The sequence below is a fragment of the Mytilus edulis genome, chromosome 6, assembly GCF_963676685.1.
Source record: "Mytilus edulis chromosome 6, xbMytEdul2.2, whole genome shotgun sequence".
Classification (NCBI taxonomy): Eukaryota; Metazoa; Mollusca; class Bivalvia; order Mytilida; family Mytilidae; genus Mytilus; species Mytilus edulis.
The window spans coordinates 25,517,256-25,544,693 of NC_092349.1; the positions used below are offsets into that span (position 1 = coordinate 25,517,256).

A 27,438-nucleotide genomic window follows, 5' to 3' on the forward strand; every position below is an offset into this window, starting at 1 on the left:
AAAACTTCATCGTTTTTTGTAGCCCGACGCCATTTTTTTATCAATTATAATCAAATGCATGTGATTGCATAACCCTTAGGCTTTTTATGTTATAATCCAATACAGTTCTAACGCCTGAGGGATATCCGGATTAAGATCGCTAATTGCTTGTACCTGAGCTTGTACAGGTAGATCAACAAACCAGACAGGAGAATACTATCTGAGGATACACGATCCATTGTCAAAGTAATCAACTAAGTTTCAGCAAATGATTATGATCATTTAGATTAAATAAATAAATTAATAAATTAATCCAGTTACAAAGAAAACAGTTTAACAAGTCGAACACATGCTTTATTTTGACTTACGCAATCAGCATCCCCCTTTTTTAAGAAGTACAAAATAAGACGCAAAACAGTAAATATTATTACATCGCAAATAACTCGAGTACTGCTGTAACGATAATTTAGAATTACTTTAACAGTTTAAAAGTAAAAACTTAAATATTTCCTGTAAAGAAATATCGTATCTAAATTCCGAATTCATTTCGTATATTACAATCAAATTGATACATCCGCGTTTCCGGTTTCTATTCAGACTCGAAAGATGCATGTTGCACAGCATCAATTTTTCCAGATAAAGTCATTAAAAACCTTTTCATTTGTCAACGTTTGCTTTACAAATCTCTTTAACCCGTACAAATTGTTTTGTTGTTGCTGCAAATCAACCATACCGGTAATGGGCTCTGAATTTGAGTGTCCACGAAAAATAAGCTCCACATCAGATGATTTTTAACCCCCATAACAATTACCAAAAATAAAAGAAATCTGCTTGGGGACCTTCATGACAGCTTTTGGTCATTCTCGACTAAGGGGGGACCATGAAGACTTGGCATTTGAATGGTTAAAAACGGCAATAAATGAAAATATTGATACTTCTAATTCTATAATGAAAATTCAAATAAATATAAAATTGCTAATAATCATTGTTCATAATATTACATATTAATATTGTCATTATTTTCAATACTTAATATGTTTGACCAACTATGTAATTGATATATTTTTTTTTAATCATTTACTGTTGATGATATTGATATCGTTCGATGATATTGTTCTAAATATGCCTATTGATATTCTATGCATTATTACTATTTGTATACCAGTTGTATGGGCCATTGCCAATTATTGTAATTGTGTTTGTGCCAATAAAATATTTGTATTTGTATTTGTAAAAATATAATTTAAATAAGCAATGAATCAGCATGTTCACCATCTTTGTATGGAGGGATAAAATACTTCCGATCGGGCTACACTGTACAGCGTAGACAAGGTTTGTAATGGTGAAAGTTCCTCCATGGTTCAATTTTAATCCATGGAGATCCCTGATACTGTGGATTTCTTATTATTCCTGGGTTACCAGTTTTCGTTGATTTCGTGATTACATGTGGACTATGAATTCCAATATTCAACAAAGTACAAAATTTCAATTTGCTTGTATGCAGACTTTGGGAAAACCACGAACTCAAATATTGACGAAAATACAATTTTTCCTCAGACCACGAAAAATTGGTACCGATGAAAATAAATGAATCCACAGTATGTATTAAATGTATAAAATGACATAGATAAAATTGTCTTTCTCATGATTGTAGTGATTAAATACAAACTTGATAAAATACAAATCAGGCAGTGTTTAAAATCATGTGCATTTAAAAAAAGTCGATGAATAAGGAATGAACACAAAAAGCAGCACTACACATATAAATTACATTCTCTCATATAACAACATGTAAGCTTCACTTGACAGAACATCATCTAAAGTACATGGAGTGACGGAGGAATCAGAACAACAAAGCCAGCGTTCATTTTGTCTGGTTCCTTGTACAGTCTGAGGACTTCTACGGTAACAGATGAAATGTCCAGTAAACACATCTCCAAGATGTACAATAACTGAACTAAGTTTGTATGACATGGCTCCCTCGGGACTGTTGTGGTTGATGTCACTTGTACTGTTATACGATGGTTTACGAATATGAAGGCCACTCTGGGTTGTACAATCATAGTTCAAGGCTCGTAGTAAATTCACACCTGATGACGCAGACTGGTTTTGGAAGCTGAAGATATATAAAATTTGTTTTCTTTAGTAATATAGAATGTGTTCAGTGGATAACAGAAAATAACAAGAATGTGTCCATAGTACGCAGATGCCCCAATTGCACTCTCATCTTCTATTTTCAGTGCACTGTGAATTGGGGTTGAAACTTTAATTTGTCATTAAAATTACAAAGATCATATCACAAGGACAATATGTTCTAAGTGTCAAGGTGATTTCACCTCAACTTCTGTAAAAACTACCTCAACGGAAAACTTTAACCAAAAGCTTTAACCTTGACAGGATGAACAACAAAGGGACAGAAGAACAGATGCACAGACTGAAAAATATAATGCCCCTAAGTAAGGCATAACAATACACTGAAATCTAAAATTGTATTTTTTCTTAAAGTATGATCCCCATTTACATTACATATTATGATATTTTCACATCCACCATGAATTATTTTATTGGCATAGTAATCAAAGTTTTAAGGTGGCAACAGAACAATGGTGCATCTGGAGGCAGAAAAAAAGACAGCTTTAAATTTAATCAGCAAATTGTCAATAAAATCAACCAGAAAGCTCTTCTTTAACATGTACAGTATAATGCTGTATGCTGACATATAACATATATATAATTGCTTATATCCATCATGTGCAGTTCAGGTGGTACCCAAAACTTTCACCAAAATTAATTTGGCTCGTTTAATTTTCATAAAATTATGTCAAACTATTTACTTTGACCCTTTAACAAAAATATAAAAATTTCAAAAATTTTGAACCAACCGTTTTGTCAGAAAAATTACACTGGTTATATAGCAGTTTGACAAACACCAATTTTGATCATTGAGAAGCTTAACATTCCTCTTACAACATAACGCTATTAAAACGTTTAGCTGATTTTACAGAGTTATCTCACTGTAGTGTTAGGTACCACCTTAACTTGGTCTTTCATGATTATCTTTCTTGTCAGCAAGTTTGCACTCATACCACATGTTCTTTTCTTTTTATTATGTGTATGTTATAAGTAAAATGTTATACAACATAAAACAAATGCAATAGTGTTTGTTCCGGCAGGATCTTGTACTTGAACCTCCTTTTGAATAAAAATATGTTGATTTTGAAATTTTGACTTTTTTCATTATAAAAACTTTCTCATTTACATAAAATTACCTAAAGACACAATCATCTCGACCTCCCACTAACCCTTGCTTCCTGTCTTTTGCAGCAGACTTTGAATACACAAAACCATCCATGTGTAACGTCTGAGGGAAAGTCACGCTGTCGTAACGTTTCATCTGCATTCCATTATCCAACCAGGAAGTTCTTTGTATGTGTATACATAAACACTTTGGTAGCTGGAAAGTTTATTAATACATATACATAAACAAATTATTTCTGAATTTTTTTAAGTTTACATCTCATATATGATTTCACCAATAGCAATTTGCTAATTGTGTATTCCATTTTTTTGTACTGTAAATTCAGAAATATTATGTTTTTAAACATTGAAAAATTGCAACAGTATGAGAGCCCAGGTGGTCGTGTGGTCTAGCGGGACGGCTGCAGTGCAGGCGATTTGGTGTCACGATATCACAGTAGCATGGGTTCGAATCCCGGCGAGGGAAGAACCAAAAATTTGCGAAAGCAAATTTACAGATCTAACATTGTTGGGTTGATGTTTAGACGAGTTGTATATACATGATATATATATATATATACATATATATACAGGTTTTGCAATAAAAATAATACATTGGAAAATTTTGATTGCATTATTTGTATGTTGCATTTTATCAATTATCAATCTTTTATGCATTTCTTCTATTCATAATATAACATTTTTGTCCATTCATCAGCAATGGCAATAATATATTCATGCACATTTTTATAATTTACCACATTCTAAGATTAATAGTTTATTTCTGCATCTGTCAACACTTTGTGGGTTGTTGATCAAGCCAAACAAGGGGACATTTTGTTTTGGTTTTTCACCACAAATTAGAGTCAAGAAATACTGTGTCTAAAAGAATCTTGTGGAAAAAAGACATTGTTGATGGCAAATCTGTAACCTATAGTTGTTAATTTCTGTGTCATCTGGTCTCTCATAGAGAGTTGTCCCATTGCAATTAGCAATCATACCACATCTTCTATTTTATAACAATCAATTAGCCAGTCAGTCTAGTATAAAGCAGGGTTCAAACTTATATTACTTATGCAACATGTCCTTATTTTGAATTTTAATCTATTTATTAACTACGCTGTTTTCTAATCATACAATAATAACCTTTCCTATTGTCAACTTTTTCTTGAATGTGGTTTTAACGACTGGTTTTCTGTTTTTACTACAACCTATACACTCAATATCATGGACTGTTTCCTCACTAATGTATCGCTGAAGCATTCTCTCCAATGTTAGTGCTCCCTGTTAATTAAAGTGTAAACAAAAAATATAAATTCTTTAAAGTTTTTCGAAAGAGTTGACCAAGTGATAAGACTTGTCCACAGAGTAAGTAACACTGATTATAACATGCATTATTTACTGACAGGTCAATAGGTATTTAGTGGAAAAAAGTTTCAAGCAACCCAGTCCAGTGGTTTCGTTTTTAACAAAATAAAAGACATAGTATCATAAAAAAATTACTTCGAAAATTAACTTCCTTAGTAAGTATTTATTGCAGCAATCTAAAAAGAATGAAAAAGCGATAAATTTCTTTTATTGGTGCCAACCTATAAGCTAAACTTTAAAGCTTTCCTGTGGTGGTTTGTATTTTATTAGTTGTATAGCTTGCTTTGTTTGTTGGTATTTTTCACTTTTAACAACATCATGGAAACCAGATTTTAACTGTGTAGGAAGCTGGTAGTCCAGTCATTGTATGGTTATACCTCAAACTAATTGCAACGGAAATGTTTTTTGTGGAATTCGTGAGAAATATAACGTATAAGAAACATATAAAAAATCGAGAAAAATCGAAATAGGGGAAAGTCGTCAATTTTGGCCCTAAAAAAATCTGGATTTTACTTCAAATATTATGGAAAGATATGGCGCCCGTAGATTAAGAATGACGATATGGGAGACAACTCGTAATGGTCAACTGCAGACGACGCATCTAGGTTCCATCCTTTTCATTCTGGTAAGTTAATATAAAACTTATATATAAAAGTTTTATACGTATTTAACATTCTTAAGAGTTAACGCTACCATGCAAGGTATTTTGGATGTTTTTAAAAGGCGTAGATACACGGGAAACGTCAAAATGTAGTACGCGGCAGTAATGAGCTCATTTCGGTTTGTCGAGGTTTCTAAACCAGAAATCACATACAAAACAGCTCTGTTTTTTATATTTGGACTACAGTATAAACATTAAATACATTAAATAGTCCCGTAAAAGGGAAATTTTATTCTTATTGCCAGGAGTTGCTGACGGAAAAAAAAACTATGGAACGCCGATAGTGCCAAAAAAGTTACAATCGAACTAAATTTAATTCATGGAAAAATGAAGTTGTACCGATGATTAAATACAAAATTGATGCAGACAAATCGTGTTATGGAGCTACCATTTATTTTTTCATGTAAGTATGGAGGCTAGGATGAAATAAAAAAAAAATATAGGGTGGACAGGAGATGAGACAACTTAAAAAAAAATCAAATGATAAAAAATGAATATTTATTAATCAACTAAAAAAGGGAAATTAATATTCAACAAAAATACCATAATACAATTCAATTGAGAACAGATACTACATCGGAATAATTTATTGGTTATAAGTCAACATATATCTTTTTTAATATTGTATTCAAAACAAATCTTATGTGATAAAAATAATATGAAAGCAAAATCAAAATCATTGAATCTCATCTTAACAGTTTGATCTTCTTTTTTTTAGGTAATGATGGATGCTTGTGTTTTTTGTCGGGTGTCTCTAACAAATGGTGAAGAATTAACACAACTAAGAGAAAAAGGATGTAACACGGTTAATAGGACCAGCCAAACCAGAAATGATACAATCGACACAACTCCAGGACAAAAAGTTCATCAGAAATGTCGACGTGATTACATTAATGCTAACTCAATCAAGAAGGACATGCGAGAAAAGGATGTATCGATAACCGAGCCAACTCGTGACTTACGATCTTCTACTCCTGATTTTGAGTTCCAGAAGAACTGTTTATTTTGTGGACGTTTTGCAAAATTTTCAGAGAGCAAAAGGGAAATCGACGTGTTTCCTGTCAGGACAACAGATTTTTCTAGCACCCTTAGAAACATCTGCAAAGAAAGAAATGATGAATGGTCCGAAATCGTTTTGAGGAGGCTCATCATTGCACCATCAGATTTGCACGCGGCAGACGCAATATACCACCAACAAAGAGGTCAAACGAACGACACCAGGACGACCAAAAGAAGATTCATCGGAGAAAGCTTTCCTGCAAATAGTTAGACAATTGGAAGAAACACAAGACGAACTTGCATCCATAAGCGATCTTGTTCAGGCTATGGAAGACATTTGTGGAGATAAGGCGTATAGTGTGGTGCACATGAAAAAGAGACTGCAAACTTATTTTGGATCTGATATCATCATCACGGAAGTAAACGGAAAGCCGAATATAGTCACATTCAGGAGAACAGCATCATCTATACTGAACGAATTTTACAGAAGACCATCATCTAAGAGTCCAGAAGAGGAAAAGCTATCGATGATAGAAACAGCAGCTAAGTTAATAAAGGCTGATATTATGAGTCTTAAAGATTCAAAAGCTGTGTATCCGTCTTCTGTTGATATAAACTCAGAGCAAAACATTACATTTGTCCCAGATTCGTTACATACATTACTACGTGCATTATTTAGTCAAAACGACTCTTCTGTTTAAGTTGCATCTGTTGGTCAAGCTATTATTCAGGCTTCCTGACCAAGAACACTTATTGCACCGCTACAAATTGCCCTCAGTGTACAAATGCACCATCACTTTGGATCAAGATTTTTATTGGACACTTTGAACACTCTTGGTTTCGCTTCTTCCTACACAGAGGTTCAACGATATGAACTTAATGCTGCTGCTGCTGCTGCTCATGACAGAACCAACACACAGTTTGGGAATGGTACTTTCGTTCAGTACATAGCTGATAACGTAGACCATAATCTGAGAACTTTAGATGGTCATGGAACATTTCATGGTATGGGCATGATTGCAGCTGTCACTCCGGGATTCAGACTTGACAAAGCTGTCCCTAGGCTGTCTCCCACACTAAAGGAAGTCTCTGACCTAGCAAAAATTAACATAGAATATTATAAAATGCATGAATCTAAACAATCATTACAGGCTGAGTTCGCAACCATGAATAATGAGCCAAATATGATCGATACAACGTGGAAGTTAGACATTCTGTCAAAAGTATGCTGGCCATTGACATGCAACCGACCCAGTTGGTCCGCAATTATGCACAAAGTGATGGACGGTGACTACCCAGGCAGATCATCTGTTGTTTTTTTGCCAATGATAGACATGAATCCTAGTGATCTCACATGTATAAATTCAACACTTCATAGGCAAGCACGCAAAGGCTCAACATTGTGTACCTATTTTGACATTTGATCAACCCCTCTATTGGAAGGCAATGAACATAATTTAAGATGAACCATTGAACAGTCCTTTAAAGTCAGTTATCTTGAGACTTGGAGGCTTTCATTTAGAAATGAGTTTTGTAGGCGGCATTGGTCACTTGATGGAAGGATCAGGAATTACTGAGCTACTTGAAACAGTGTATACACCAAATGCAGTAACTCATATGACTAGTGGAAAGGCAATTGCACGAGCAGTAAGGGCACATTTTTTGATAGATACAGCTCTCACGTCAATAATCTTGTCACACATATACGGCATACCACTTCCAGATGAAATCGAAAATGAGACTGGTACCAATGATATTAATCCAGCAAATTACATAAATACCGACAGTAGGTACGATATTAACGCTGAGGATCTATCGGATGAATTGCATGAAGCAGATGCGATGTTGGATGAACTACTGAAAGGGGACATATCCGTCGAAAAAGCTTGCGACGATGTTTTAATAGATCAAATTAAAATTAGGATAGATAACTTTTGGGAGTCACACAAAAGTTTTCGTACTTCACAACTATGGTTCCAATATATGGATATGATAGATATTCTCCGTAGATTCATCAAAGCTGAAAGGACTGGTAACTGGGAACTACATTTACAAACAGTCAAGGACATGCTTCCGTATCTTGCAGCTTCGGGACACAATCTGTATGTCAAATCATCACGGGTATACTTACAACAAATGGAGAACTTGAAAACAACCCATCCCGAAGTATTAGCTTTTCTACAATCAGGCCATCATGTTATAAGGAGGAGTGATAAATTTTGGGCAGGTCTTACTTCTGATTTGGTCATAGAACAGGTTTTAATGAGAAGCTTAAAGACGACAGGCGGTATGACTCGAGGAAGAGGTATGTCAGAGGGTCAGCGAGCCCAATGGATTTTATCTATGCCAGACTGCGCGGAAATGAACAATGCTTTACAAGAGTTTACTGGAGTCAATTATGGAACAAGTGACCAACATAAAGAAGGTGGGGAGTCAAGGAGATCTAGAGACTGTCAAGATTTGAAAACATTTTTATCGTTTCTTATTAGCAGAAGTCCTCTTGTAGAGGAAACGAGTTTGCGAAACATAGAAACAGGGGTCTCGGCGGACAAAGGAGTAGGTCCGGTAAGGATCGATTTTGGCCTCAAATTTCAGTTTCATCTGACGAAAGATTTTGACCATTTTTTAAACACTTAAGTGTCTATTTCATTTGATTCAATTAATTTATGTGAGAGATTTTTACTAATTTAGTCATTAAAAACGCTCCGATTCAAGCTTAAATATGAAAAATCTACCAAATATGCCAAAAAATGTAACTTTTCAGATGGTTTTTGTCAACAAGAGTGCACATGCTGAAATGTCTCGCCTTCTATACTAATCATTGATATTATATTGATAGTCCTAAGTATAAAGCTTTATTACAACTGTCTCATAAACTTAACATTAACCAAGATAACTAAACAAAGACCAATGAACCATGAAAATGAGGTCAAGGTCAGATGAACAATGCCAGACAGACATGTCCAGCTAACAATGCTTCTATACAACATATATAGTTGACCTATTACTAATAGTTTAAGAAAAATAGACCAAAACACAACCAGGTGCTCCGCAGGGCGCAGCTTTATACGACCGCAGAGGTCACACCCTGAACAGTTGGGGCAAGTATGGACAAAACATTCTAGCGTGATACAGCTCTGAATTTGGATTGTGATCAAATTTTTGACATTACATGGTTTTTTTTTTACACAAAACAAATGTCAAGATTTTACAAATTTTACAATTAAAGATTTCTTCTTCAAACTTTTTAAATCTAAAATGAAATAGTTGACACAGCATAGGTTTCTGACACAGAATGAATGTGGTCTAATGAACTTAAAAGTTTGTTTTTGCCTTTTAGCAATTCACTATGCTGTTGAATATTAATCCTCTCAAAAAAATGTTTGAAGAAATTTTATTTTTATTTATGAAATCTGAAATGAGAAAAATTTAACACCCCCCCCCCCTTTTTTCACATCCCTGTTTCCCTTTTTCCAAAACTGATATCAATTCAAATTTCTAATGGAGTTTGCAACAATAACTACTCTTTTAAATACATCATAAAATATTAAAATGTAATATAAAGTGCTTGTTATCACTGAATGGTAAAGATTGGTTGGTAGTAAAAGTGAATATACATTGTTTATTGTATAAAACAATAAAAAAAACTTCATCAGCAACATTTTATATTGGCAAATTTCCAATGAAGTTATTTACATAAAGTTATTGGCAAATAAAAATAGAAAATGACATCATAGTCATGTCTGGCAAATGTCCAACATACATTATCTAAAAACATTTTAGATAAGATAAGGAAATAAGATGTAAAAAAACTGCTTGTTATCACTGAATGGTAAAGATTATTTTAATTTATCAGTTGGTAGTAAAAAGTGAATATACATTGTATATTGTATATAACAAAGATTTAAGTTGATTCTGGACAAAGAAAGATAACTCCAATTAAAAAAAATCTTGCTATTGCACAATATTTTGCAATTAGATATTTCTTGCTTACTATTCTGGACAAAGAAAGATAACTCTAATTAAAAAAAAATTTGCTATTTCACAATATTGTGCAATTAGATATTTCTTGCCATTGCGCAATACTGTGCAATTGAAAAGACTTGCTATTGCACAATACTTAATATAATAATTTTAGATCCTGATTTGGACCAACTTGAAAACTGGGCCCATAATAAAAAATCTAAGTACATTTTTGGATTCAGCATATCAAAGAACCCCAAGATTTCAATTTTTGTTAAAATCAGACTAAGTTTAATTTTGGACCCTTTGGACTTTAGTGTAGACCAATTTGAAAACAGGACCAAAAATGAAGAATCTTCATACACAGTTAGATTTGGTATATCAAAGAACCCCATTTATTCAATTTTTGATGAAATCAAACAAAGTTTAATTTTGGACCCCGATTTGGACCAACTTGAAAACTGGGCCAATAATCAAGAATCTAAGTACATTTTTAGATTCAGCATATCAAAGAACCTAACTGATTCATTTTTTGTCAAAATCAAACTAAGTTTAATTTTAGACCCTTTGGACCTTAATGTAGACCAATTTGAAAACGGGACCAAAAGTTAAGAATCTACATACACAGTCATGACAATTAGATTCGGCATATCAAAGAATCCCAATTATTCAATTTTGATGAAATCAAACAAAGTTTAATTTTGGACCCTTTGGGCCCCTTATTCTGTTGGGACCAAAACTCCCAAAATCAATACCAACCTTCCTTTTATGGTCATAAACCTTGTGTTTAAATTTCATAGATTTCTATTTACTTATACTAACGTTATGGTGCGAAAACCAAGAAAAATGCTTATTTGGGTCCCTTTTTGGCCCCTAATTCCTAAACTGTTGGGACCTAAACTCCAAAAATCAATACCAACCTTCCTTTTGTAGTCATTAACATTGTGTTTAAATTTCATTGATTTCTATTTACTTAAACTAAAGTTATTGTGCGAAAACCAAGAATAATGCTTATTTGGGCCCTTTTTTGGCCCCTAATTCCTAAACCGTTGAAACCTAAACTCCCAAAATCAATCCCAACCGTTCTTTTGTGGTCATAAACCTTGTGTCAAAATTTCATAGATTTCTATTAACTTAAACTAAAGTTATAGTGCGAAAACCAAGAAAATGCGTATTTGGGCCCTTTTTGGCCCCCAATTCCTAAAATGTTGGGATCAAAACTCCCAAAATCAATACCAACCTTCCTTTTGTGGTCATAAACCTTGTGTTAAAATTTCATAGATTTCCATTCACTTTTACTAAAGTTAGAGTGCGAAAACTAAAAGTATTCGGACGCCGGACGACGACGACGACGCTGACGCCAACGTGATAGCAATATACGACGAAAAATTTTTCAAATTTTGCGGTCGTATAAAAACTTAACACTGTGCAATGACCCGTGAAAATGAGGTCACGGTCAAAAGAAACCTGCGCTACTGACATAAATATCATAAAATATTTCCATACACCAAATATAGTTGACCTATGGCATATAGTATTAGATAAAAAGACCAAAACTCAAAAACTTAACTTTGACCACTGAACCATGAAAATGAGGTCGAGGTCACATGACATCTGCCCGCTAGACATGTACACCTTACAATCATTCCATACAACAAATATAGTAGACCTATTGCATAAAGTATGAAAAAAACAGACCAAAACACAAAAATTTAACTATAACCACTGAACCATGAAAATGAGGTCAAGGTTACATGACATCTGCCCGCTAGACATGCACACCTTACAATCATTCCATACAACAAATATAGTAGACCTATTGCATATAGTATGAAAAAACCAGACCAAACCACAAAAATTTAACTATATCCACTGAACCATGAAAATGAGGTCAAGGTCAGATGACACCTGCCAGTTGGACATGTACACCTTACAGTCCTTCCATACACCGAATATACTAGCCCTATTGCTTATAGTATCTGAGATATGGACTTGACCACCAAAACTTAACCTTGTTCACTGATCCATGAAATGAGGTCGAGGTCAAGTGAAAACTGTCTGACAGACATGAGGACCTTGCAAGGTACGCACATATCAAATATAGTTATCCTATTACTTATAATAAGAGAGAATTCAACATTACAAAAAATCTGAACTTTTTTTTCAAGTGGTCACTGGACCATGAAAATGAGGTCAAGGACATTGGACATGTGACTGACAGAAACTTCGTAACATGAGGCATCTATATACAAAGTATGAAGATTCCAGGTCTTCCACCTTCTAAAATATAAAGCTTTTAAGAAGTTAGCTAACGCCGCCGCCGCCGGATCACTATCCCTATGTCGAGCTTTCTGCAACAAAAGTTGCAGGCTCGACAAAAATGAAAGTGGCCGCATCCGTGTTCATCCTCAACCTTTAAATATGTTATGTATTATCATCAAATACAACTTACATTTCAATATTTTGGATGAACACGAATGCGGCCACTTTCGTTTTACACGGAAACCGTCTAAAATTTAACAAAATGCTAGAATTATGAAGATTTCAGTAATTTAGCATGACTTAACGGTACTATTAACCAATAAATGTGCATTGTATTGTCAAAAACAGCCCATATTTATGTAGCAGAATCATTCTACTATCTATAAATAACTAAAAGATAACATTTGAACAATTTTGTAAAACTGCTATATTTTGGGGCCAAAAAGGGGTCTTACTGGACCTACTCCTTTGTCAATGTTGATAATTCGAAGGAATTAGGCATTAAAATACTGAAGTCCATGGACGGAAAAAAAATTGATGAATTTTCATTTAAAAGGAAAGAACAGGCCACTATCTTAAGTGCAAAATCGGCTATCAAAGTTGATGATGATGTCATTATTGTTGATTCATAACATAAATTCCCAGTTTTTATCAAAAATACTAACATTTTCACCCAAAATTATCACTTCCTATACTTCAAAAATCATCATAGTTTATATTTCTTTATTATTGTTATAAGATCCATTGACTTGATTAAAAATTATGTACGTTGCTATTTTCGTTTATTAGTCGCATCAAATTTCCAGTTTTCGGCGATTTTTCATCAAAATCCAAGGTTTTCACCCAAAATTTTTCAATTTCCTGGTCTTTGCAGTTCATCAACGTTTACATAAATCATAACTAGAATAAGATCTAATGACTTTCTTAAAAATTGTGTCCGTTGCTATTTTTGTTTTTTAGTCTCGGCAAATTTCCAGTTTTCGGCGATTTTTCATCAAAATCCAAGGTTTTCACCCAAAATTTTCAATTTCCTTATCTTTGCAGTTCATGAATGTTTAAATAAATCATTACTGTAATAAGATCTATTGACTTCATTAAAAATTATGCAAGTTACTATTTTTGTTTTTGAGTCACGGCAAATTACCAGTTTTCAGCGATTTTTCACAAAAAATCAAGGTTTTCACCCAAAATTAACAATTTCCCTTCATCCAAACATTCTCGATTTTTTTTATGTTCAACAGTACACCTAAACCAGCTAGGAAAACTAGAAGAACATTCTGTTGCAATTAGTTTGAGGTTTGGTCATATTTTGGCTAGAATGACTGGACTATGGAGTACCTGTAGAGAATCAAAAGCTTAACAGGAAATTACTGAAACAGTCCTAAAATGCATGTTTGATAGACTAGAGTAGTGTACTAATAAATAACATGAATAATGTCAAATATTATGATAATACGTGTATCTTAAAGACTTTTTGGATTGTTTACCATTAACTTAAATGAATTACAATATTATGATAAGATTTATCTACAAGAGTGCACACGCTGAAATGTCTCGCCTTCTATACTAATCATTGATATTATGTTGATAGTCCTAAGTATAAAGCTATATTACAACTGTATCATAAACTTAACATTAACCAAGATAACTAAACAAAGACCAATGAACCATGAAAATGAGGTCAAGGTCAGATGAACCATGCCAGGCAGACATGTACAGCTAACAATGCTTCTATACAACATATATAGTTGACCTATTACTTATAGTTTAAGAAAAATAGACCAAAACACAAACACTTAACACTGTGCAATGAACTGTGAAAATGAGGTCACGGTCAAAAGAAACCTGCGCTACTGACATAAAGATCATAAAATATTTCAATACACCAAATATAGTTGACCTATGGCATATAGTATTAGATAAAAAGACAAAAACTCAAAAACTTCACTTTGACCACTGAACCATGAAAATGAGGTCAAGGTCACATGACATCTGCCCGCTAGACATGTACACCTTACAATCATTGCATACAACAAATATAGTAGACCTATTGCATATAGTATGAAAAAAAACAGACCAAAACACAAAAATTTAACTATAACCACTGAACCATGAAAATGAGGTCAAAGTTACATGACATCTGCCCGCTAGACATGTACACCTTACAATCATTCAATACAACAAATATAGTAGACCTATTGCATATAGTATGAAAAAAACAGACCAAAACACAAAAATTTAACTATAACCACTGAACCATGAAAATGAGGTCAAGGTCAGATGACACCTGCCAGTTGGACATGTACACCTTACAGTCCTTCCATACACCGAATATACAAGCCCTATTGCTTATAGTATCTGAGATATGGACTTGACCACCAAAACTTAACCTTGTTCACTGATCCATGAAATGAGGTCGAGGTCAAGTGAAAACTGTCTGACAGACATGATGACCTTGTAAGGTACGCACATACTAAATATAGTTATCCTATTACTAATAATAAGAGAGAATTCAACATTACAAAAAATCTGAACTTTTTTTTCAAGCGGTCACTGAACCATGAAAATGAGGTCAAGGACATTGGACATGTGACTGACGGAAACTGTCGCCGCCGCCTCACTATCCCTATGTCGAGCTTTCTGCAACAAAAGTTGCAGGCTCGACAACAAGAGGGGGATTGTAGGCCTTTTTTCCTCAAGCCAACTAAAATATAACTTTTTCATTTTTCTTACAATTCTCACAAAATTCTTACATGAATGCAACCACCTGCAATTCAGTAATTCAAAATTCTCTTAACCCCCCCCCCCCCCCTTTTCTGCACTTATATCTGGAACAGCCATTTTCTTTTTTTCCAGGAAACAGTAAATAATATCCTACCATAGATATAGATGGCAGGTTCAATGATAAACTATCAAATGCATCATATTTAATAGGATTCCTAAATCCACACTTCTGACATTCCATCTGACTAGCCAGTAATCCTCTAAAGGGTTGTTCCATTTCTCTGTTAGGTAAAACAGGTAGTAGGCCTTTTGTTCTGGACAGTGCATGTTTCTCAGACTGGTACTCAACATCAGAATTCTACAGGAAGAAAATATTACTATCATGATCATAATTTTAGCACATTCAACTTTAAAATGTTTAAATAACCATGTTACTTTTAACTTGTTCTTGATAAATATCACTGAATATTAGTATATATATGTTTATTAATTTTCTACTACTAGTACTATAGATAAGGGGTTATTTTTGCGGGTGCAAATTTTCGCTTATTTTCATGGACAAAATAAAATTGCCACAATAAAATCCCCCAATTTAAAAGTACACTTGCAAAGAATTATTGATAAAAGTTTTGCATTCTCCATATTATTAACCACCAAAATATTTTGTATACCTTATTCAATAAAAATTATGAAAATTTAAGATCTTAAGGAAATATAATTAGTTTCATGTTTTTTTAACAGTAATTTTTAATCAGTTATACGATTAAATTTTACGATTTACTTCATTATTTCATTTTTGATCTTATATTGTGTAAACCTACATCAGTCAGGGGACTTTTTGGAATAACTGATTTTTAAATCACTTATTTGAGTAGCAAATTTGAAGTTTTGTCACAAATTGTGATTTTGTGGTTTTATCAAAAATTTTTGCTTCTTTTAAGTAGCAAGGTTTATGCCTTTGGTGCTATCAATTTAGCTGCAAATTCTATTTTAGTTGAAAAAATGCTATAATAATGGTTTTACATAATGAACTGATACTTTCTTAACAGATTTTTCCCAGCAATGGGAATATTTTTCATGTAAAGCTCAAGGTTGCATCTTTCAGATTATGTAATAAAATTCTACTGTTCCCGATAAAAAAAAAATTTCACTGTTCGGAGGTGTTGAAATTAGTGGGGGTTATTAAAATAATGATACTTAAAGAAGTGATTTTTATGTCATTATCCTAGATTCAGTACAAGGTCATCACTTGAAATGACCTGGTCATCCTATCAACACAGATGTTGGTTCTGATAATTTTAGAAACATAATTAGTCCCTGATTAATCAATTTTAATTGAATCACATCACATTATATTTAGAGACAACAAGACAAAATGAAAGAATCATCAGATTGAGACATATTCAATTCAACAAGATCAAGACGTTTTTTTTTTTTTTTCAATATGAAGTTTCGTATTGATACCGTGTATTTGATTATTAAAAGTCAAACTTTGACAGGAATCTTCACAGACAGCCTTATAAAACCACAGGCCTCGACAATAACGCTTGTCTGATTGTCCGGTACCAGAGGGAAAAAAGGTCGGACAAGTAAAAGCTGTATCAAGCTTGTCCGTCGGGACAAGTACAATTTTTCTACAGAAAATAAATTTCATCCAACTTTGATGAACAAAGTATAATAATAAACCAAAAAACAAAAAAACAAATATTAATTTGACATGTTTCTGTATTTTGTTTATTCAAATGCAAAACCCTTTTCTTCAACTATGTTTACATGCAATCGATAATTTTTAACTAGTTCTTTGTCAGGTACTTTTTAACATGTTAAAGGTATACTATTCTCGGAAACCAGTCTTACTAATCCCAATCAATGATGCGCTTTGTAGATAAGGTAACTTTTCAGGACAGTTCGTCACCTGGAAAGATTCAGCTCCAAGTTTAATAGACATTGATAGACAGTTTGGCACCGTAGGAGACATATTTAGTAGACATGATTGATAGACATTTCAGGACCAAGACAAATCAGTCCTTCATTTTGCTACCTTATTTTGTTCCTTATAATAAATACCATACCCTAATTTTTTCACAAAAATATTTTTTTTATTTACCATAAAATTCACAGTCATATTTGATCAAAAGTAGAAAAAAAACAATACTTGCAATATGGTGATCTATAGTTGTTTATTTCTGTGTCATTTGGTCTCTTGCAGAGAGTTGTCTAATTTGCAATCAGACCTTCTACTTTTTATTGATTACATTTGAACAGGTGCCTCATGTGTAGAGTCTGATGAGACTGGCGTTTATGTCACAGGACAATATGAATAAAAGTATTTCAAAAGAAATACATCAAATTCTGTTCTATTGTTTAAATTCGTTTTGTTCCTTTAATCAACTTAAAATGTAAAAAGGTTATTTTTAATAAATTATGAAATGTAGTCACATTGACACTCATACCACAGCTTCTTATATTAATGTGTAGGGTAGTAAGGGTACTATTGATACCGCTTTCAAACATTTACTTTAACTACCGGTTAACCCGTTAATCGGTTGAACTATTATACGAGTAACCAGTTAGGCAAAAGTGTACGATTTGACAACACTACTTTCTACATTTGTTTTCAACTATTAATTTTTAATTGGGCCACAATTAAAAATATTTCAGTTTGCCCAAACCCGACCCATGATGACTGGGTGTGGGTAGGTAGGTAGGCAAATTCTTTTTTTTTTTTTTTTTTTTTATCCGAATTTGCATGAAAATATTAAAAGATCTTAAAACAGTATATCTTTTTTTTTCTGTCAGACCTTTGTAGAGACAACCAAAAGCCATGAATTTAAAACCTCTATAAATAAATTAGTCTACTATATGATTTGTATCCTGAGATGTTTATAACCCTGACAATTGCTAACTGTGTGAAAGGGCTGTTGGATTTGTGAAGTGATTTTCAACAGTTCCATCAACACGATGTTTGTGTAAAAAAAATATCAGCTGATTATGTAATGATTATATTTGTTTGCAGTTTTTAAATCCTATTTCTATTAAAATAGATTAAATGTCCTAAAATATTTATATGAATTATTATCTACCATCCTTAGTTTGTGTCTTTTTTATGTTTTGAAAACAAATTTATATTTTACATTATCACACAGGTAAACTGATTTGGCTATAAATAGATCAAAGCATGTTCCGTAGAATCTCCAAACTAAAAACGTATTTGTTATAATTTTATTTCTTTAAATAATCAAGTTTAAATTTTTGAAAATAATCATTATTGATAAAATATAATTGCATAAAGTTAACGTTTTCTGAAGACTTTATTTTTAGGTCATGGTTCTAGGGGCTTCCTCACAAATTGTATAAAAATCCAATATGGCGTCCATAACATGTTTTTACTTTTGCACATGTGAAAAAATATTTCTGACAAAAGTCAGATTTCTCTTGTCAAAAGGGATTTATATTTATATTGCAATAAATTATTCAGAAGGAGTTACATTCAGTTAAGATTATATTTCTGATTCTGTGAGCATTTATAGTTTTATCAAATTCTCCCAAACAGCAACGTACTGACTGTCTAATGAGACTTGTAAATTTGAACTATTTGAATAAAAGGGCATCTAATTTACATGATAAAGGAAGATTATAATTAAAGACAACAATTTATCAAGAAATAATTCCTTTTTATTCAGTAAAAACAAAATCTTCTTGCAAGATTGTAAATTCGCAACTTCCGGATCCATTTCCTGTCAGAATAACATTGAAAATATTCGATTGCACATGGTTTTGAACAAATCTACCTGAATATTCTTATCAGATATTCGATAACACGATGAAATTAACATTGAGCATATAGGTAAGGGTTTGGTAGTACAAACAACTACAGCATAAAAAAACTGTGCCACTTCACATGTTTTACTTCTTTACGTTCGTTAAATCAGAAGATAAAAACAGAGAACATCGAATATCGATTAACTGCGTCTCTTATACGCTTTCTTTTAATCTTATTCACAGTTACTTTCAAACGCAAAGACGACAAACATTAAGTTTTGTGCGATGACGGAGCGGACCCAAAATAAATCCGAAAAAAAAAATTCTTCCAAAAAACGTCAAAAAAAGAATTTGAGTCGGCGGGTTTATTTTGGGTCGGTCGCGTTTGGGCAAACATACAATCTTTTTATTTTGGCCTTGCCAATTTTTCCATCTTTCATGTCTTTCATTTTTCTTACCAGTCTGAGATCAACATTTTTTTTAAATGTCTGATCTGACTTAAGTTCATCAAGATTTGTAGAAGAATAAGCAAGACAAACCTCTAATGTATCAGTGTCAAAAAGGGAGACAACTCTGGGATATCTAGCTGTATCTTCATCGAGAGTCTGTGTCAATACATGGAACAGTTCATGGGAATCCTATAATTGAAAATGACATCACAAGGTATGAAAAAACATGAAAAATTTGAATTTTATGAATAGAAAACACAAAAGAATATTAGGCAGTCAGATAATATACAGTATCATGTGTCAGAGAGAACAAGGATAAATTACTAACTGCAAATTACTAAATTATTGCATGCATTTAATTTAATGGCATTTATTATTGCGTTTTCTGAAGAAAGGACAAAAATGCAAGATTTATTATTATGATTTTAGGAAAATCTGAATACATATATTATATGGCACATGCCAAGGAAACTTTGTAATTCATGGCATTTCTCTGTACCTAAGGTATGAATCATCTACTGGCCTTCCACCTTCTGAAATATAAAGCTTATTACACTTATAAATAAGCGTCACAATGTTTGAATTCTGCTACTTTTCATGTTTTATATTTATAAATAAATAAGAAAACTAATTAAGGAAGTTAACCTGTTCATCATGAGAGATAACCCATCTTCTATATCTCAGTGCATCCAGTACTTTAACAGGACTGTACATATCATTGTGGGACTCATTCAATGCTAAAAATAAACAATATTAAATAATGTGTTTATGGTATATATGTGGTACAATCTGAAATTTTTCAAATGTTTTGATAATTGATAAAAATACTGAAAAATGTTTACATTTTTGTTGTTGTTGAATATAATTTTAGTATGAAACTGTTGTTGGTATCATACTCATAGTTGCATTTCATCACCCCAATGTTAACTGTGAGCACACTTCTTGCTGAAGCACTCCTCTAGATGAGGGATTGACGACCCATATATTCATGATATTGGTGGCCTTTGACTGCTTTCTGCTCTTTGGTAAGGTTGTTGTCTCTTTGACACATTCTTCATTTCCATTTTAAATGTTGTTCATGTCAGTTTTTTATGATGGAGCCATTTGTTTATTATTAATCAAAGTCGCAAAATTGTGTTTAAATTAGGGCTCATTAGGCCCAGAAAATTAACATGATGAAGGTACACCTAAAAGGAAGAGCTTTTTTCATCAGATCACATAAAAAATTACAGATTTTGAATTTAAACAAAAAATTTGGAAAAGTGTTTGGTTAAAGCATAGGTATGGTCATGATAAAAGGACGACCAGATACACAACCATTTCTTTTTTGCCTTAGTTACTATACCTGACAATGTTTTTTGAACAGCGACAGCTAATGAATCACTACTTTGGTTTTCATGTCGGACAATGAAATCCGAGAGCCATGTTATCACACTGTTACATGATGCCCAGGACTGGAGAATAACATTGAGGAAACAGGTATTGCCTAAATTCTGTAAGCCAGCACATACATCTGGAATAAAGACTGGAGAATAACATTGAGGAAACAGGTATTGCCTAAATTCTGTAAGCCAGCACATACATCTGGAATAAAGACTGGAGAATAACATTGAGGAAACAGGTATTGCCTAAATTCTGTAAGCCAGCACAAACATCTGGAATAAAGACTGGAAAATAACATTGAGGAAACAGGTATTGCCTAAATTCTGTAAGCCAGCACATACATCTGGAATAAATAGGAGAGAGTACAAATGAGAAACTAAAAGAAAGAATCATTATAATGAATAGAATGAATAGCAAAATACAAAAAAATGTAGCAAAAGAACGGCATGCCACTGTCATGACTGTTTCATCTTTAAATTCATTGAAATTAAAGATTCAATTTGCTACACAGGTTACATGTTGTGCTAAATGTACATGTATGCCTAGAACAGTCAGAGCTCAGACATATTACAAGTCTATTTCTGTTTTTGACTTAAAGAAGTCAAAACATATATTCTTTATAAAAATGTGTTTTCAATTTTAGACTTATCTAAGTCAGTCAGGGGTACTAAAATGTACTTATACAAGTGTATTTTATTTACTTGAAGAAGTAAAAAAAATATACACATATAAGTAAATTTGTAGGATACTTATACAAGTGAATTTTATTTACTTGTATAGGTAAAAAAAAAATTGGCTTAGTTATGTCCCTTAGGCATTCAGAATTTTTTACTTGTATAAGTAAAAAAATCATCATTTATTCTTTTCTCGAATTCTTTAGATTTCTTTGCTCTAATATAATTTTATATGGTGAACCCTTTACAGATGTCTTTACTAATCATTTAAGTGTAATTTCATGGACAATGAAAATTCCATTTGTCTGTTATCTTCATAACACTGCTCATTTACAAGCCCCAAAGGAGCAATTTTTGATTGCCTTGCGCAAATATACAAGATCTTTGCTCAATCAGTTTCTTTGATGAATTAATGAGATGAAACATTGAACTTTAATGAAAAAATTTGAGCAAACCTGGGAAAAATCATTAAAGGCATGACTTTACATCTCAAAACTTGAGGAGTTTTGTGGGATTGTAAGAAAAATTTACTTATACAAGTAAATTTTTTAGAAAATTAAGGGGAGATTATTCAAACATTATTTATTTACTTATATATATGTGTATATTTTTTTTTACTTCTTCAAGTAAATAATTAATACACTTGTACAAGTAGTACCCCTGACTGTAAGTCACAAAATGACAGACTTGTTTAGGTCTATTTATGTTGATGAAAAAACTTAACTTGACTTGGTGGCCAAACTACACCACCTTTGACAGTAAAAACCTGTCTGAGAGTTCACAAGGACTTGATCTATCTATATTTAATTATCTAATTGAACATCCTTACTAAACACAGATGTTTTACCTCATTAAGTGTGGATCCAGGTGGTTGCATTGTAAGGTTAATTAACATGATCCCCGATTTTTCAGACTCTCATTCATATTTTTCTTTAGAAGACAAGGCATTGGCTTTCAATGTTGTCATTATTTGATTTAGATGCATGACCTTTTTATAAGTATGTGTGGGTCTTGAAGTTGACCAATTTTGGTAACTCATCGACTTGTAGGAGTTGATATTTGCAACTTTTTGATTCTGGTCAATCATTTCTTGCTTAACAATATATTTGACTTATTTAAGTCGTATTTTGTCTTGCATTAAAGGGAGACAAATCCTAAAACTTACAAATTTAGACATCTATAAGTCAAAAACAGATTCAGACTTATTTATGTCTGAGCTCTGACTGTCGAAGCATGAAATGTATATTGAATGATTTTACAAACTAATACAGGAACTTGTAAAAAAAGTATGACATACAATTGAAATGTTCCTTACTCATTTGTTACTTTATTATGTTTGAAGGGACATGGAATAGAAAATGTACGAGATTATTATTATTATTATTTAAATGAGATAAAAAATAAATAATCGAAATACATTTTTTTTTTTTAATCCTTCGATCCTGAACATCATCGAACATGATGAACATGATGAACATGCTGATAGTGAAATGATAATTGGCTATCAGCAGCCAGTTCAATCAATTAATTAGAGTAATTTTTTTCTATAGCATAAATAGTAGAATTATGATTTGCAGTCTAACCTTGTGACACACTGACTTTTCTTGAGAAATCCATATACAGTACAGTTCAAGAGTACCAACTCTCCCACACCCTACACCGAGGAAAATGTCGGAGCCACTCCGACAAACTCCGATATTCCTCCCAAAATGTTGGGAGGAATTTGGGAGTAATCTCTCCCAAAATCAGGTAAATGTTTATTGTGATAACGAGCTCACTCTCTACACCGAGGAATTAATTGCCCTTATCCTACTTTGATCTATACCGGCACAAGACTGAATGGGTAATTGGATTACCTGACAGGTAAAGGTTGAAGTAATAAAGAGTTATATTTCCGGTCTACTGTACCAGTTTAAGTGTCAAACAGGTGTATAATTTTAAATGTCTTTTATACTAATTAAATTTCATTTTTGGTAATACAAACTAAAGTCAAAATATTTTCGTATTTTTTGTTAGCCCATCTAAAAATATCTTAACCTTAATGTACTTGCTTTAAAAAAACCGATTATAAAATATAGCGGAATATGTGAAAAACAAAATATTCTACTTCAAAGTTAAAGTCTTTATTTAAAAATTATAAGTCTAAAAGTTTTATATATGCAAGTAAAAAGGAAAATTTATTCACCATTCATTAGACAAAATGAATGCCCCGTATTAATTGTGTAAATCTACGGCATTTTCTTTTTACGATTATCTAATTGCTGGAATGAATAAAAGATTTAAAAGCAAAATGTTGTTGTTAATTCTTTCAATTGTATTTAAGTTTTATAAAAAATGAAAACTACTTAATTTTGACCTCGAAGTCTTCACCAGTAAATTAATATTTTATTTACGAAATGAGCATACTTGTGTAAAAATAACCGGAAACTTTCGCTAAATTAATCTAAGCAGTTAAATAAAATTACGTGTTTGAAAGTTTTGTATATTCAAGTAAAAAGGAAAATATTATTCACCATTCGTTATGCTTAACAATTACGGCATTTTCGTTTTACGATTTGTTGGCAGTACAGCAGAATAATAATACATTTCCGTTACAACAGGAATACTTCCAGCTGCATTAATTCGTCTTTGTTTAATATTAACTTCGCACAATGAATGTAAATTTGTGTATTTTCAACAAAAGATTTTAAAAACAATTATTTGCCGTGCGAAGACAATTCCACGATACACATCTCAGTTATCAACAGTTTGTGTTGAACTTGAACTTGACTTACTTAACAATGTTAAATGCTAAAAATAGTTAACATCAATGTTATCCACAGCACGAGTTTTTTAAAGGGCGGGAAAAAATATCGCGTACTAGTAAACTCAGGTGACCTTTCTGGCCGACCGTGGGAAAGTCCATTCAAGGTTTCTAAAGTTGCAGAACAACATTTTTGTGCAATCGTATTGAGGCTCCAGAAGGTCCTTTTACAATTGATTTATCGGGAAAATATAATTCTTATCCGAATAAACGTGAACACATTTTTAACTATTTGAATTTTAATGTTTTATCTTTCAAAAAAGTACATTAGTTATATGTCCATGGTCAATAATATAGATTTACAGTTGGTGATGTATTAATTGAAATTATGATGGAAATTGTCCGGGGTGACTGATTGTATTCAAATGACAATAATCATGATAATACGATAAAGAAATGCCAATTGTAGGCGGTTGGGAAATTTTGAAAATAAAATGATGACTGATTTAACTGGAATAGAATATTATGATGAGCAATTATGAGGTTTGATAAATTTTATTAATAATTAAAGGATTAGTGACCTATCGGATAGCGATAAGCGGATTACTTATCATCACAACTTTTAACATCTTTTGTAAACGTAAAATGATTGAGCGTCATAAACTTGCCAAACACCGGTAGAATTATAGTACATTTATAATATAATTAATGTGAAAATATTTTTCACTTTCCAAATTCAAATGACGAAATTGATATAAATACTTTCGTCAATTTGAAAACCGTTCCGTAAAATGCGAAAATGACGAGCACTTTCAATATCGCTTGAAATTATTTCCTTTGTCAACAGAGTTGTCATTTAACAGTTTCTGTTCGTAATTTGAATTATTCAAGTCTGTATTAATGTACCGAGGTGGTGAAACATCATATTTTACATTGCTCAATAAATTAAGTTTACTTGATGATCCGATGATTCGGGTTACCGAAAAAAAAACCATGATTTTATTAGCCAGTTGATTTTTTAATAATGAACAATTAATGCGCTGATATTGCTTATTGAATAAGTTATAAAAGAAACTAATTGTGGCAAAATCGTCCTTGCTGAAAGAACACAATGTATGACCTGACCGGACTGTAATAGAAACACAAAATAACAATTTTCATCATACTTTTTCGTATGTACGTTCAATTTTAAAGATAACGGCATAAGACACAAATATAAAAGATAATAATTATCTTATTCTAAATGATGTCACATCTTTATCTGTCAAAGAAAGGAAAACATTTGTTCAATTTATAATACCGTGATTTTAAAGCACACCTGTGCAACCAAGATCGATTAAATGTTCAAAGGTAAATTATCTGGGTAATCCAATTATGTTGTCACGCGTCGTTAATTTGAAGGACATCCGATGGGCAATAAACCAATTAACAGCCACGCGGTGTTGGGAGAGAATCTTTGGAGGATTTTAGGAGTGAAATCCGCGGTACTCGGTGTGATTCCGAGAAACACGGAAATCGGAGAAAAAAGTTATCGAATCGATATTTTTGAAGAGTACTGTACATCATGTACATGATATAAGTGTGACAGGATTGCTTCATAAGAACATGTGGTAGACACTCAGTCAGTCGTAAGCGGTTGAGCTAAGGAAGAAATTATTTATCTCAGTCTGTTAATGCGCTGTCTTGTAACACAGAGCCTCAGAGGTCCTGGTTTCAAGTCCCAATGGCGACAATCTAGTCTTAATAATTGTGACATCTTGAAAGGCTATAATATTTTTTTCTTTGATGCCTTCGACGTGAAGGCATCAAAGAAAAAATTATTATAGCCTTTCAAGATGTCACAATTATTAAGACTATTGACAATCATGACAATCAATGAATCATGCTCTCCAATAGACCACTTTCGAGTTCATCCGTCACCGGCAAAAACTCGTCAATTATGCACGCCTTTATGACGTCACTTACCAGCTAGAGGGGCTCGCCTGTATCCCTGCACTATTTACGTTCATCAAGCGTCTTAGTGATCGTCTTTGTGCAGGATAACCTAGAAATAACGGTTGCTCTGTAGGTACTTACTGACAATTCCCTAATGACAGCAGTGTTGATTGTCAATTTTGAGAATTCAATTTGCCGAATAATTCGTACAATATAGAATTATAGTTTTCCAACCACTCGCTCAACATTGGAAGGAAGTGACGACGCCCCTAAACGCAAAAATGACGGTGATAAAGGCGCGTATAATTGACGAGTTTTTTCCGGTGACGGATGAACTCGAAAGTGGTCTATTACATACTTATCATTCTGATTGATATCTCTGGTTATCAACATTTATTTTGAAACATTGCACATGGCTTAAATAAAGCAATCAAAAGATTTTGACGAGATTTTGTTATTACATTTTCTCTGTTCATACTAGTCCAAATAATTATGAGCCTTGCCAGACGTCAGAATTATTTGGACTATGTTCATACCGGCATTAGCTGATTAGTACAGACATACAGATGGTTACTCGACTAACTTTTTAATTAACACGATAAATAATTTTCAACCATAAGTTTACCTTTAGATTTTGATCGCTTAGACTGTGAAGGTCCCCAAAACACATAAACACCAGTAGAAATCACAGTTGCTAGTCCACTAAATAGTAAAACGTTTTTACTAAAAAGGTCAAACATGACGACTGGACGATCTTTCAACATAAACAAATTCTGCAAGGGACGACAGTAATGACACATCGTCAGATTGTACTATTTAAAAACTAAAAATGATATAATTAGTAACCATGTGAAGTTCAATGTAACAACGCACCACAATGAACAACAAAATACAGTAAATATATACAACTGTGGGAAATTGAAAGACGGCCTCTACAACTGTAGGTAGATAAAAAAAACCTAAAATAAAGCTAATCAAATATAATGCATTAGTGTATCTATATGTCTCATTATTCTAGTCAACAAGACACATTGTTTATATTGATTGTATATTATGGCGCGTGTAAATTGTATAGTCGGGCGCATGTACAAAGTTGAAGTTAATTGGATGTTATTGTGGCAATAATAAAATAAAACTACATATTAGTTCCTTTCTTCCTCACAAATGTTTAAACGGTGTCTTCCTCGAAAGCCAACATTTCATATGTTGCCTATTCCTTGAATGCCAACAAAAATATTTCAACGCGCAATTTTACACCAGAACTGAAAACCTTCTATCCTTTACGGGTAGACTTTACAT

General features: G+C 32.7%; 1 protein-coding gene across 1 annotated transcript; it reads right to left on the reverse strand.

Annotated features, from left to right (window-relative positions):
• Positions 1-1,617: 1,617 nt before the first annotated feature.
• LOC139527407 (ubiquitin carboxyl-terminal hydrolase 30-like) lies at positions 1,618-26,958 on the reverse strand. Its single transcript, XM_071322819.1, has 8 exons — positions 26,765-26,958; positions 20,750-20,917; positions 20,050-20,141; positions 19,495-19,593; positions 15,348-15,551; positions 4,363-4,500; positions 3,249-3,433; positions 1,618-2,095 (listed from the first exon to the last, which is right to left on the reverse strand). Exons 1-8 carry the CDS (start codon positions 26,937-26,939, stop codon positions 1,747-1,749), a joined length of 1,410 nt encoding a protein of 469 aa, XP_071178920.1. The 5' UTR covers positions 26,940-26,958; the 3' UTR covers positions 1,618-1,746.
• Positions 26,959-27,438: the final 480 nt, after the last annotated feature.

Coding starts and splice junctions, on each gene's coding strand:
- LOC139527407 (XM_071322819.1), bottom strand. CDS start 26,939: ATGTGTCATTACTGTCGTCCCTTGCAGAATTTGTTTATGTTGAAAGAT. Junction 20,918..26,764: donor TAAGCGATCAAAATCTAAAG/GTAAACTTATGG, acceptor TCTTTATTCCAG/ATGTATGTGCTGGCTTACAG. Junction 15,552..19,494: donor TTGACACTGATACATTAGAG/GTTTGTCTTGCT, acceptor TTCTTCCTGTAG/AATTCTGATGTTGAGTACCA.